This window comes from Aulostomus chinensis, chromosome 2 (assembly GCF_037954235.1).
Source record: "Aulostomus chinensis isolate RoL2024-O1b breed Wild chromosome 2, RoL_Achi_v1.0, whole genome shotgun sequence".
Classification (NCBI taxonomy): Eukaryota; Metazoa; Chordata; class Actinopteri; order Syngnathiformes; family Aulostomidae; genus Aulostomus; species Aulostomus chinensis.
Window position 1 is genome coordinate 14,376,525 of NC_141321.1, and position 12,587 is coordinate 14,389,111.

The window sequence follows — 12,587 nt, forward strand, 5'->3', positions numbered from 1 at the left end:
CTGACTAACCTGTGGCCCTCAGAATCAGGAGGCTCCCCTGTGGCGCTGGGTCTCTTCATAATCGTGGTCATAGCTCTTCTCTGCACCATTGCCTTTGTCATCTATAAGAAGAACAGATCCCACTTCTCTTCGACCATCCGCTACCGGAGGACCTTTGATCAGCCAGATTCCACCAGTATTATAACAGACGCTGATGCAGAGCTTTGAGTCTTCAGCTTCACGGAGTTGGGATGAGAGCAGATGATGATTTTTAAATATTATTTATCATGTTCCAGCTAAACCTGTAAATATGGTTGGAGATTTGTGTATATCCCCACTTAGTTTGGATTTATTTTACATGTGTGTTTATTGACCCACGTGTTTTACCTTTGTAAATTATTTGGCTGATTCTCTCTGGAAAATATTGATCTTGTCATTAGTTAAGTGTAAAGAGTTGTGTGAGTGTTTGTTTATTTGTTATTTTTTTCAGCTGATCTAAAGAAATATGCAACCTGACAAAATCTGTCTTCAGCTCCCACTCAGCCTTAACTGGTCAAATTGCACTGATGAAAGAATGAGTCCAAACCAACAACAAAATGTGCAGCTATTGTTATACAGTTACTACTCATTCAATTCTTCATTTTACAGTTTGAGTTCACAGCTTCAGCATCTTCAACAATTTCAACAATTCCTGCAAGCATCTAAACAAGATCATGCAGTGTTGTTTTGGTTTGTAAATCCCTCTTTGTTCCCCAGAGAGGCAACATTGAGTCACTGTAGCGTGACGTTGTAGTACAGCCGTAGCAAAGGACTGTGCCTGTACTCCGAGATCCTGAAGTTACTGCATGTAACCAAAGATCTCTGTAGGTCTTCGCTCTGTGGTAGTGAGTCCAGCTCGCTTATTTTATAGGCTTGTATCTGTAATTTTATTGTCTTTTGCTCATCAAGTTTGTGAATATAGGTGTATGAATGTAGATCAGCCGGTAGAGTTGAGTAGCATTTCCTTATTTCTTTCAATGGCTGGGGACACCCCAACTTTCTGGTAATACACTGCCCTCTGTTGGTTTGGAGCACATAGAAAGAGCTAGCTTGTTCATGATGACAGATTATACCTTTTAATAAATTAAATAGTGTAACCGGAAATACCCATTTCCTTTGCCCATTAACATGGTATTAATATTATTCACATGGTGTATTATTCCAGTACTCACAATGGTGTCTAGATGTAGATGTGAGAATTAGCTTCTTTCCAAGTTCACCTCATAACCACTGACATGCAGAATACAGAAATTGAAATCAGAAATCACAAGCTTGCCTCCAGTCACGGCCCAGCGTGGAGTGTGCATGAGTGTGATGTGGAAATTTTAACACGTCCAAAGCACACACACTTCAGGGAAATGGGGCACCTCTTATATATTTAGAAATGTTAAACTTCTGCATGTATCTATGCTTGAGTATACGTGTGTCACCCTGGTCATTAAATCCATTTGTTTTTTGATGGCCTTGACATATGTAGAGAACTTTGTCATGGATGAGTATCTGCCTAAATGTGTCTGTAAACTAATTTCTTAAGCCAGTGGAAAGATTTAGTTTGTGTGTAGAGATTCATGTCACCACTGCTTTACTGTATGTAAATGATGAGAGAATAGCCCAACTGTCATCAGTAGTCCTGCAGGTGAGTTTTAGAAGTGCAGGAGCGAGATGACTCAGACAGCTGTTTATAGAATTTGTTTCAGGGATGCACCGATTCTGGCAGGTACCGATGTTTTTGTTGTATTTTCCCCTTTTGTGCCACAGAAACAAATCACAAATGTTTTAAAGTAGCATCACTCTTGAGAACAAGTTCAATCATACAGAAGAAGGAAACAACTGCTTTCACATCAACAGAAATCAGTTAAGAGGAGTCCGATTGGCTGATCAACAAGACGAATGTCAGCAGATGCATCGCTGCATCCCTGTCGTGTTCTCTGACTTTACTATGCACTTAACTACTGAGCAAGAACGCACTTTAACATCATGGAGTTCCTACCCTGTTTAGGCACAATGGATAGTTATTGCACTAGGTGTTCGCTGTAAATAGGTTTTAAGAGTGGGAATGAACCAAAGAAGTTCAGACAGAGTTGAATGTTAAGCACAAGCTTTCCTTTTCTAATGAATGTCAAGTTGTAAACCAAATATTTTTTTCCTTCCAAACTAAAATAGATCCCTCGGATCTAATCAGGTATAGGATCACACCAATAAAATGCTCTGTCCTCAAATGTTCGTCCTTTTCTTTTTTTTAACCTTTTATTTGTTAAATATTTTAATGGCTAGATGGATATCCTGCAATAGTGATGGACCGATATAAATAAAAAGAAACACAAAAATGTAACTGCATTCAATATTTATTCCTAAAATTGAAAGCATCAACCTAGATTAAATCGTACATAAAGCATTTTGACCTGCAACACTGAAACAAAGATGAACGTTGGGCAGAGGGGAGTGTTTTCAATCTATAAACAAAATCCTTATGGGCGAAAACAGACAACTAAGTGACTGCCACATTCATTTTCTCCAACAAAAAAATAGCATTTTTCTATCCGAAATTAAATACAAATTCAGGCTTCGTCACTGCTCCTTGGTTCAATTTCACCTTCTGCTAATTTCAACATTAAAGCACTTGTGGTATTACAGTTAGAAAGACCTGCATTTTTATTTAATCACATTTGAATAAAGTGCACTCTCAAAGAAGCAAATGCAATGTCAAAATATTTTTGCACACCAATTCAGTTCAAGGTTGCATATCTGAAAATTAAAAGCCACCTGCAACAAAAGGTTAAGACGTGCACTCTGCATTTCCCCAACATCGCTGCATCTCCGAACATGATGATGTCAAAGCATGAGCAAAAACTGGGTGAGCCACCACGTCACGGTGGAGCTCTGCAACCTCAGATCCTCACACACTTCAGAACAATTAGTACTCCTCTTCAAGGTCGTCATCCAGATCTGAAAATTCAATAGCTGGTCTGCCGTCATGTGCGTCGTCGTCATCGCTGTCCCCGTGAGGAACTACAATTGAACAGAGACAAAGTCAAAACTATGAAGACGCGTCATGTTCAAAATGAAAAGAGACTGATGAACACAGCAATTACAGATGAGCGTTTACGGCAAATCAGCACTGCCTTTGACAAATGACATAACGTAGGAGAAGAATGCAACGTACTTTCAAGATTGTCCATGTGTTCGGGTAGAATTCTCACCAGGTTAAATAACTGGGTGTGAGAGGGAAGAATTGTCTCTCACATGTACATCCAACACAGTTACGTCTTTTGAAAAGTTGAGACATGGTTTTGATTTGCTGTGTAATATAGAATGAGCAGGAAAAAAAAATAGATCTCTGCATGACGGCATCATACAGCATTTCACCGTTGGGGGAGACCAATTGCGATCAAAGAGTGTGTGTGTGTGTGTGTGTGTGTGTGTGTCCTCACCCCAGCTGCATCGACTGCCCCCAGGACGTCAGACAACCTCTGCTCACAAAAATGCAGCAGCACCACCAGGTAGAGGCCACTGCTGATGAAGTCGTCATATTCTGACTGTGGAGCAAGGAAAGACTTCTCAGCACCAATAGATGTCCAGCACAAGGAGACGGGGGACGACCCTGCAGTCCCTCACCTCGATCTACAGGTGCTCACCACCTCTCTAAACACTGTCTAGTACCTGTACGTGCGTCCTGTACAACTCTTGAATGTCAAAGTTGTCTATATTCAAGCGCAGCTTCTCTTTGCAGAGTTCACAGTTGGTGATGGCCTCGAGGTTTGTGCCTGGAAGAAATAAAGATTTATCAGCTGCGTTCACACGGACAACAACAATCCAGACTACTGACCTTCTTCAAGATGACCAAATATTTGGAGTAAGGTGTTTATGAGAGTTCCTCATAATGAATGACCCAAGACATCAAGTAACACTCCAGCACCGTTCTACACTGACGTTTCCTTGCACAATCGGACCATTTGGGATGTTGTGACTGGAACACCAGAAGTGGTGTCTTGCTCATAAAGTGGGAAACTTGGTACCACCAACTGAAAGCTGGATCATTTGTTCATGCAGTAATCTGACTGCTGCACCTGTCGCAATGCACTTCAATCTGATTATGACCTCTTCAGGTTAGGGTTGTTAGAAAATGCTGTTGACATGGCAACGTCCTAATTAGGGGAATATTTGGAGTATTGCCATCCATGTAAACAGTCATTGACCTGATAGATGAGACGTAGAGTGATGGCAGTGTGATGGCAGTGTTACACGTGTGTGTGTGTGTGTGTGTGTGTGTGTGTGTGTGTGTGTGTGTGTGTGTGTGTGTGTACCTGAGCCAATTTTGGAGCAAAGCCACCTCTTGATGCATTCCTGGTGGACATACTGAAGACTTCCTGTGCACCGGCAAGGCTGGATCAGGGGGTTGGACGCCGACTCCTCCCCCATCTGGCAGATCCGGCACAAGTCCCCTTCATCCTCATCAGAATCTTCGAGCAACAATCTAGAACGGGAAATGTTCACAAACGTTTTGGTACACTATCCTACATTTACAAATTCAGCGTCAGATGACGTCATAAAAGGCTTTTTGTGTGGAAGATAGAAATCCTTTACTTCTCCTTGATCAAGCGAAGCTTCTCCTGATCCCTGCTGGAGGAGGCTTTATCCTTCTGCCCCTCCAGCGGACCCTCACCACCTCCCAGTCGACCTGGAGACACCGACGTGTTTCCAAGCGCACCGACTCTGCACCGTGGCAAATATTCAATTGAGGCATCCTGCAGGTCATCCTCTTGTCTACATGCACGACTGCCACCATAGATGTCTAAACCGACTGCCCCTTCCTCTTCTCCTCCTCCCTCCTCCTCCTCCTCCTCCTCCTCCTCGTCATCTTCCTGCGATGCTTTACGCTCAAGATCATCCCAGCGTCTCAGTAAACGCTGTGGGCAGCTGTAGCCTTCTTCTGAGCCTGCAGCCGAGTGTGCATTCTCATCTCTAGCGTGTCTTCGAAGGCGTGAGAGGAGGGGAGGGCAGCGGCCCCTGAGGGAGGAGGAAAGCCAAGACGAGCTGCTGCTGCTTCCTCCACTACTGCTTCCTCCACCACTGCTTCCACTTGGCTCTCTCTGCGACGCCATTCTGTTGTGAGCTGAGTCACGGTAGCCATCGCCATTGTTTTCCTGGATAGAGGCAAGGTCTACTCTGCGATGCCGGAGGCCAGAAGAACCTCCAGCATCAGGCTCCCCACTAGACATCCTGGCTCCTTCATCGCTGTCCACAGACTCGCCACCAGTCGATGGGCTGTCATCGTCGAGGGAACGGGCACTAGAGGACCCACTGGAAGAGTCTTGGCTGGAGCGCCGTGAAAAAAGACGTGACAAAAGGCGACGTGTGGAACTACGCCCCTCTGGTTCTTCTGGAGCTGGTCTGGGAGAGAACGTGGCTTCTGGTCTGATCAGGGGAGGGGTGGTGGACCAGGGGGTGGCGGAGGACATGTGTTGGCGATTCCCCGTTTGTTCCTGAGATGAGCCGTTCAAGAAGCGTGTCGTGCTTCTGTTGCTGAAGTCCCGCACCAGCGAAGACCGATGGGAGGAGGAAGATGAGAGGGGACGACTTGGGGAACTTTCTCTGGCAGTAGAAGAGGAGGAGGAGGGGGAGTAGGCCGTCTCTTTAGGCCGAGCTCCCTGTGCATATGTGGAGGTCACCCTTTCAGTCGGATCTGAAATCATGGACAATAAAGTTCAGACTGATGTGTGTGACAGATTTCTTCACTTCTGTAATCGGTGTGTGTTCCAAAAACAGGCCTACACAGAGATGACGTCAACCCAGACGTCCTGGTCCTTCTTTCTTGCAAACCGGAGGGACTGGGTTCGGTCTTGTTCTCCGTCTCCCTCCTGGACAACAGCGGCTTTGAGGAGGAAGATGATGACCGCGAGAGTAAACGGCACGAGGTCCACGACGAATCAAACGCATCACTCGGTTTCTCACCGGTGCCTGTCAGGAGAAGAAAGGAGAGATTTGCCCCGAAATCTCAACTTTACAGACTCTTTTCACTGCAGGTGTGTTGATTCGTCAAAGCAGAAGAAGAGATCAATAACAGCTGGAATTAACATGAATGATGGATGCGTTCAGGGCGGCTGAGGCAGACGTGACGGGGAGCTCAGGGCTTGTGCGCGCTCACTCACTGATGAGGCTTACTGGGACAATCAATGGAATGTGTGTGTAGGTGTGTGTGTGTGTGTGTGTGTGGGGGGGGGGGTAAACGTGTGGGTCTATTCCATTCTCCAGTTCATCGAGAGATATTTCAAAGCCTGATTAAATATAACAGAGCGATGTGGATCTATTTCATAAAGACTTCTCTATATATTTGGTACTTAACCTGCCTGAGTATTATCAGCATCTCAACTACCAGCCATTTTATTACTGCAGTCTTTCAATATCCGATCGACCGCAGCTGGAATGTGACAACTAAGCAACGAACACTGAAAACAGCCAACAGAAGGAAATTATTCCCATCCTTTATTTTCCTTCCTTTTCATGTGTTTTTTTTTTTTGTAGCTTCATCCGATGTGGCACATCTGTGTAACTGTGACACATCTGGGTGACTTCTGGGAACTTGTTCTGGTAGCATCTTCCCAGTCGGGGGATATTACGGCAGTGATTAGCATTTCCATTACTACAGGGCTATAAATATAATTTCCTCTAAATTTTTCATAATAAAAATTCCTCATTAACTTCTTATCTAAAAAGGGTTTTTATTACAAATGTCCGGTTTCATCATCACCAACTAGCTGAGCATGACCCCCCCTCCCCCCCCCAAAAAAAGTAAAATGTGAATTTATCAGAGATTTACTGTGGAGTGACTTGAGGACTAAGGGCTAGACTCTAGACCCTCTTTCTCTCTGGTCTCCTGCAGAGTTGAGTCACACAGGTTTGTTGGGGCCATCATGGCTACTCATGGCTGTCCTCTCAGGACAACATCACCACAACCCACTTTTTTTTAGGGGAGATTCGTCCCATCTAAGGTGACGATCCACCTCGATTGTGATTCAAAAACATGTAAATTGGGAACAGAAACAAATTAGCGCAGGTTAGTGAAGTGTGATCAAGCCTAAGCTCCTGACCTCTACATGACCTCTGCAATGTACCTCTGCCACTGCTGAGCCCGTTACTGGAATAACTGGATCCTGACACTGATGTACTGGCCGTCCTGGAGTACAGTCCTCTGCTGCTGTACGTCAGTTTGGCTCTTTTCGTATCTCCATCGTCCGTGGCGTTCAACAGACCCGAGTGCATCCCCAGCCTCCCCTCAGAGTCAGTCTGGGAAAATGAAGGTAGATGTTACAGAAATAAACTTCAGTGACATAATTTTGTAATATCACTCTTTCCTCTTCCCTAAAAGGTGCTAGAAAAGACATCTGATCAGGCACAGCGGTATATTTCTTCTGTAAACACGTGACAGAGTGACGGTGCATCACCGGTTTGCTCCTGCTGCTGAGGGAGGACTCAGCCCATGGACGCTCGTACGACCTGCTGGAGGACGTCAGAGAGGATGGCAACTTCCAGCTGCTGGAGCGACTGTCGGAGCTGCTGCAGTCTCTGGACGAGCTCAGGAGACGAGAACCCTGCAAGACACAATCACAAGCTTTTAGTTGGTACTCTGTCCTGGACACACTTTTAACAACAAAAACATTTCTTTACTTGTTTGTATCTCAAATAAAACTGAAACCATTTTGGTAAAACTACTAAGTGAATAGGGCGGCATGGTGGTGCAGTGGTCAGCACTGTCCCCTCACAGCAAGAAGGTTCTGGGTTCGAGTCCCAGCTCCATCACAGGATCTTTCTGTGTGAGTCTCCATGTTCTCCCTGTTCCTGTGTGGGTTCTCTCTGGTACTCCAGCTTCCTCCCACAGTCCAAAGACATCAAGAGGGGACGAGGCTGATTGATACTCTAAATTGACTGTAGGTGTGACTGTGAGTGTGAATGGTTGTCTGTCTATGTGTGTTGGTCCTGAGATGGACTGGTGACCTGTCCAGGGTGAACCCCGCCTCTCACCTGAAGGCTGCTGGGATAGGCTCCAGCCCCCCCATGACCCTTAACAGGATAAGAGGGAGAAAATGGATGGATGGACTAACTGAATAGTTCAGTTGCTTTTTAAGCCAAAAAGTAGGTTCATACTACCTAGTTCCTGTTTCTGACACAGTGATTTGATGCTTTTGTGATTTGGATAATTAATAAAGCTACTAAACAAAAAAAAATTGCTGAGGTTTTCAGACTCTTCGACTGGTTGGAAGTAGGTGATCGTAAAGCAGCAAAAATTGTGCTGACAACTGCTGGATGAAGTGAACAATGCAGGATTCCAAACAGTTCATGGACTAATTAATTGATAAGGAGAGGTTTTAATTTCCTCGCTGAAGCTCAAACATGGTCTCTGTGTCTCTTTGACAGCATTTTTTTTTTATGTTACTCAACTGCAAAACCATGGTGGGAAACATATCGGCACAAACCAAAACATAATGACAAAAACAATCTTTTTGGATTCCCAGTGGAGCAAGCATGAAGCTAGGTTTTCCCCCAGGACACACACTGTTTCAAGACAAGAGCTTAGACGTGTGTTCCTCTTAGCTGGAGTGGTGGGTTGTGTCTTTGCACCCACCCTGAACTCTTCTAGAAAGAACAGGAACAACCCAGCAGGGTCCAGACCAACAGTAATACAATCTTTTGAAATGGGCCTTGACAAACAGCAGGACTGAAATACACACGCTGTGCGCCAAGGAATCTAGGCTGGCCTATAAAAAGCCCTCCAAAGAGTCTGCTGTTGCACCACTGATATCCATGGTTAGCTACTGTACCCTGGTCCTGGGGGGACAGGGAGGAACAGAGCTCTTTCTCTGGAACCCCCCAGAAAGGCAGATGACTAAAGCCTCAGGAGGAGTAGAAACACACGTACAATTGGATATCATGGACTTCTTGCTTAATATTAAAATCATTTGTGCGACACCCCAGCTCACACTGTCAGCTACTGCTTTGAATTGTCAGGCTGAACTCAGATCACTTGTTTCAAAAATCTATAACAATCTGAAATCAAACCATGGTGAAGCAGCGTAGGATACTAGGAGCCGATTCATGGAGCGCTCTTGTAGTATAAAGCAGTAACTTGTGTTCCGTCAGCTCACCTGATGGTCCAGGTCTGCTTTGAAAGATGATGATGCTCTGGGGAAGCGGTCATTACTCAGCGGTGTCTCTCTACTGTACAGCCTGCTGGAGCCCAGCGATGAGGAGGACAGTGTCGGGCTGGAAGTGTAGGACGACCTGGAGCTGGACAGACAAAAGGGAAGCCTGCGAGATCTGGAGTCCATCGCTGTTGTGATATGAAGGAGACAAATCCAGAAAAGGTATCACTGCACATGTGCTAACAGGAAACAGGAAAAGCTTTGCGTGTGAACACAGTTTAATCCCGATCCAACAGCGAGGCAGTACATGTCCTGTGCACCCATGCAGTGCAGAGTTTTCCCAGAGCCTGCAGGTTGCAACCTGTCAGTCTATTCAGTAAGGCTTGGTGGGGCGGGTGGTGATGGAGCACATGTGACAGCAAGTCTATAAACACTAAAACGTGCTAACATGCCACTTTCAGGGCTGAGTATCAAAGTTGAAGAGCCTATTTTTGGGACTGTGAACTCTGGAGCTGTGAATATGACACTCAGAAGCACTGTGAGCTACAAACACGGTGATTCGCTGCAAGCGACGATTCAAAACACGACGCATCATGAATCGACATATCAAACAAAGTTTTATTATCATTATTATTATTATTATTATTATCATTATTATTATTATTATTGTATCCGAATAGGTTCAACTGATGTATCAGCTGGAATCCACAGTTAAGGTTTGGGGACATAACACGTGTGATTTACTGCCAGACTTCGCTGGCATCCATGCATGTTGACTCAGGCTACTGCCCCTGTGGAAGAGAGCAGTATGAAATAAACAGCAGTTAATGACATGCAAACATGCAATGCAAACATTATGTTCAGACATTTCAAAAGAAATGAGGGCATTTTAATTGGATTGTCAAGTTTTGACACCTCCTTTGTCATTCAGTCATGTTGTCAGTTGAGGCTGTTGTATCTCCTCAGAATGGCATGCCTCATCCATTCTACTGTTCATTATACGACAAGAAAATGCAATAAAGAGATCATTAAGTTGATTCTCTCTATACTGAATTTACAGGACGTAGGATTTATTGTGAATCTTTCAGTCTGTGTCAGGAAAGTGAACCCAGGCCCTCAAGACTGGCCTCAGCTCAGTCCCTGCACCGACATCACTTTTTTATATATAGTTCCCAACAGTAAGTCAGGCTTTGCTGATTCAGAGGAAAATAACAGCATTAGCTTCAGCTGATCAGTCAGTGTGAGAACAGTTCGCCTGATATGATCGTTAGCTTACCTTCTAACGGACGACAGCAGTCATAGGCGTTAGCTGTAGCAACATAGAGACGCTTTTTGGCGTTTTTCCCCACAAGACAGCAAGCTGTCTGAATCGCTGCATTTCGACTGCCACCCCGTCTAATAAGTGTTCACATAATGAGTTTTTTCAGAAGCTCTTTTCTGACAATTAAACAACGCTGTTTGCTCCAGCGGCTGACAGGTTAGCTGTAGCGGGTTAGCCTGCCGTCTGTGCGCTAACGCTAAGAGGTCCCGGAATTTATTTATTAATTACAGCGATCAACACCATTAAACGTCACCTGATGGTCCTTTTACACATCTCAACAGTGTCGGTATCAATCCTCACCTTAGATTCAATCCTCCTCGTTTGCAGGGTCGATGGCGTCTGTGTTGACTGCAGTTGACAGATAGTGGGAGAAGTTTGCCCTGATGCTGTTCTGCCAGAAACGCTTTGGTTGTGAGTCAGGTGACTTCACACTGAGTCAGACTACTTCGTGCATGCTCCGCCCTTCACGGGCCTTCGTCGTTGGTTTACCTTCTATTCTCAGCCCATTCAGGAAATGGTAACCACATCCAGCCGAGAATTACATCTGTATTCATCCCAAGATGTTGTCTGTATCAGCAAGACTCCCTCAGCCCACTGATGGTACCAATTTACTATGCGCAGCCCAGGTTTGTGCAGACACCTCTAGCTGGCCCTGGTGGTGCTTGCTGCAGCTGCACCTTCTGCTCAAGTGTCCTCCTGAGTGGCATCATCCTCTGAGACAGCACCACCATTGTTGTTCCAAGCTGAGACCCCAAGGGTCACACCGGCCTGCTGCATTCCTGCCCAGGCCTCCTCAAGCCCCCTTGGTATGTAATCAAGCATATTCCCCCACTTGCTACACTACAAACACTAAACACTCCAACTCAGGTTGTTTCAAATATCTTAGCCATGGAAGGCTAGTTAACCATGCTAGTGCTAACCAAGGGAGCTTAAAGTTGCTCGCTGGTCTCAGCGGCGGAGGACGATGTCTGTGTGACCCCAGCATGTAAACACATTCCCCTCCACCCATACTAGTGTGCAGCAGGGCTACTCTATGGGTTTTGTAGTGACGGTGAACTGTAGAGGCCAGGCTAGAGAAGCTATCTGCAACCTGCTGCCCATGTATGCAAGGGCATACGTGGGCATATGTAGCATCTTTGGGAGAATGAGCTAACAGTTTTGAGTTTTTTTGTTGTTGTTAAGGTATGTTCTGTTTGGTCAGTGTGGGGGGCATATAGTGGGGCTCCCCTCACCCCTTACAGCTGGTCAGTAGGTACTTTCCCATCTTTCCTCACCACTGGTAAAAAGGTATGTCAAGCTGAGGTTGGACAGCCTTATGGGGCCTGAACAAGGGAAGAAGAAGAGCATTGGATTGCCCAGTCTGCACAGTGCTGGGTTGTCCTGGCATGGGTGTAATTGCTCCCTTCACTCTTCAGGATGCTGTCACACGTAAGCATCCCTCTCCTCTACATGGGGACGTTAAGGGTGTCCTAGGGTTGTCCACTCTTGAAGGATGTAGGCATCCCCTCAGTTGGGACCTGACAGGTCTGGTGGCAGCTCAGGCAGCCTGTGAACAGCCACTTTTTGTAGAGTCAGAAACACTGGTGGGCTGTTGGGCCCCCTGAGGGCAGCTAACTACCTCCATATTCTGGGCTGACATGCTGGCTGTCCTTGCTTGGCCCTCTTTGTGTTCCCTCTCTGCTCTTGGTTGCTCAGTGGCCCCTCTGGATGGTTCTTGGATGGAGTAGCAGGTCCACCTTATACGCAAGGGGCAGTTTTGGGCCATGTATCGACAGAGATGGCACTCCTCTTACCCATGGTCAGCCAAAAGGGATGGTGTGTCTGTGTGTATGTCTCCCCTTCTGTGAGGTCCTTCTGTGATGATAGGGGGTTAGTGAAACTGGGTCTCCCCCAGCACGTCTTACGGTCTTCCTCACTCAACTTACGCAGTAATATGTCGTAGTTATGACTGCTGTTTTGTAAAGGTGCTGTCTGAACTGTGCATTAAGGTGTCTTCGTCTGAGGGCTGCTGGGTTATCGTCCCATTTGGCGCAGTATCGGGAGGCTGCACCATGAGTGCGCCGAGTTTCTAGCAGAAGGGTTTGTGGGAGTCTAGCTATCTGCAGCTTTTG

The 12,587-nt window shown here is 45.8% G+C and overlaps 2 protein-coding genes across 4 annotated transcripts in view; one reads left to right on the forward strand and one right to left on the reverse strand.

Annotated features, from left to right (window-relative positions):
• Positions 1-2,532, forward strand: part of ly75 (lymphocyte antigen 75) — a 26,812-nt gene extending 24,280 nt beyond the window's left edge. Inside the window, exon 35 of one of the 2 annotated variants that reach the window (XM_086180482.1) lies at positions 23-2,532. In XM_086180482.1, coding sequence (XP_086036608.1) covers positions 23-207 — 185 coding nt within the window. In that variant the 3' untranslated portion in view covers positions 208-2,532. The remainder of the gene's footprint in view (positions 1-22) is intronic. The other variant, XM_086180472.1, reaches the window with a different exon arrangement.
• marchf7 (membrane-associated ring finger (C3HC4) 7) lies at positions 2,346-10,921 on the reverse strand. Of its 2 annotated transcripts, XM_086180504.1 has the most exons (11): positions 10,777-10,921; positions 9,159-9,343; positions 7,461-7,607; positions 7,131-7,302; positions 5,791-5,976; positions 4,603-5,701; positions 4,323-4,492; positions 3,679-3,782; positions 3,450-3,554; positions 3,182-3,230; positions 2,346-3,027 (listed from the first exon to the last, which is right to left on the reverse strand). In XM_086180504.1, the coding sequence occupies exons 2-11, from the start codon at positions 9,339-9,341 to the stop codon at positions 2,933-2,935; spliced, it is 2,310 nt and encodes a 769-aa protein (XP_086036630.1). In that variant the 5' UTR covers positions 9,342-9,343; positions 10,777-10,921; the 3' UTR covers positions 2,346-2,932. The 2 variants fall into 2 exon arrangements, with proteins under 2 accessions (XP_086036630.1, XP_086036621.1); XM_086180495.1 differs by lacking the exon at positions 3,182-3,230.
• Positions 10,922-12,587: the final 1,666 nt, after the last annotated feature.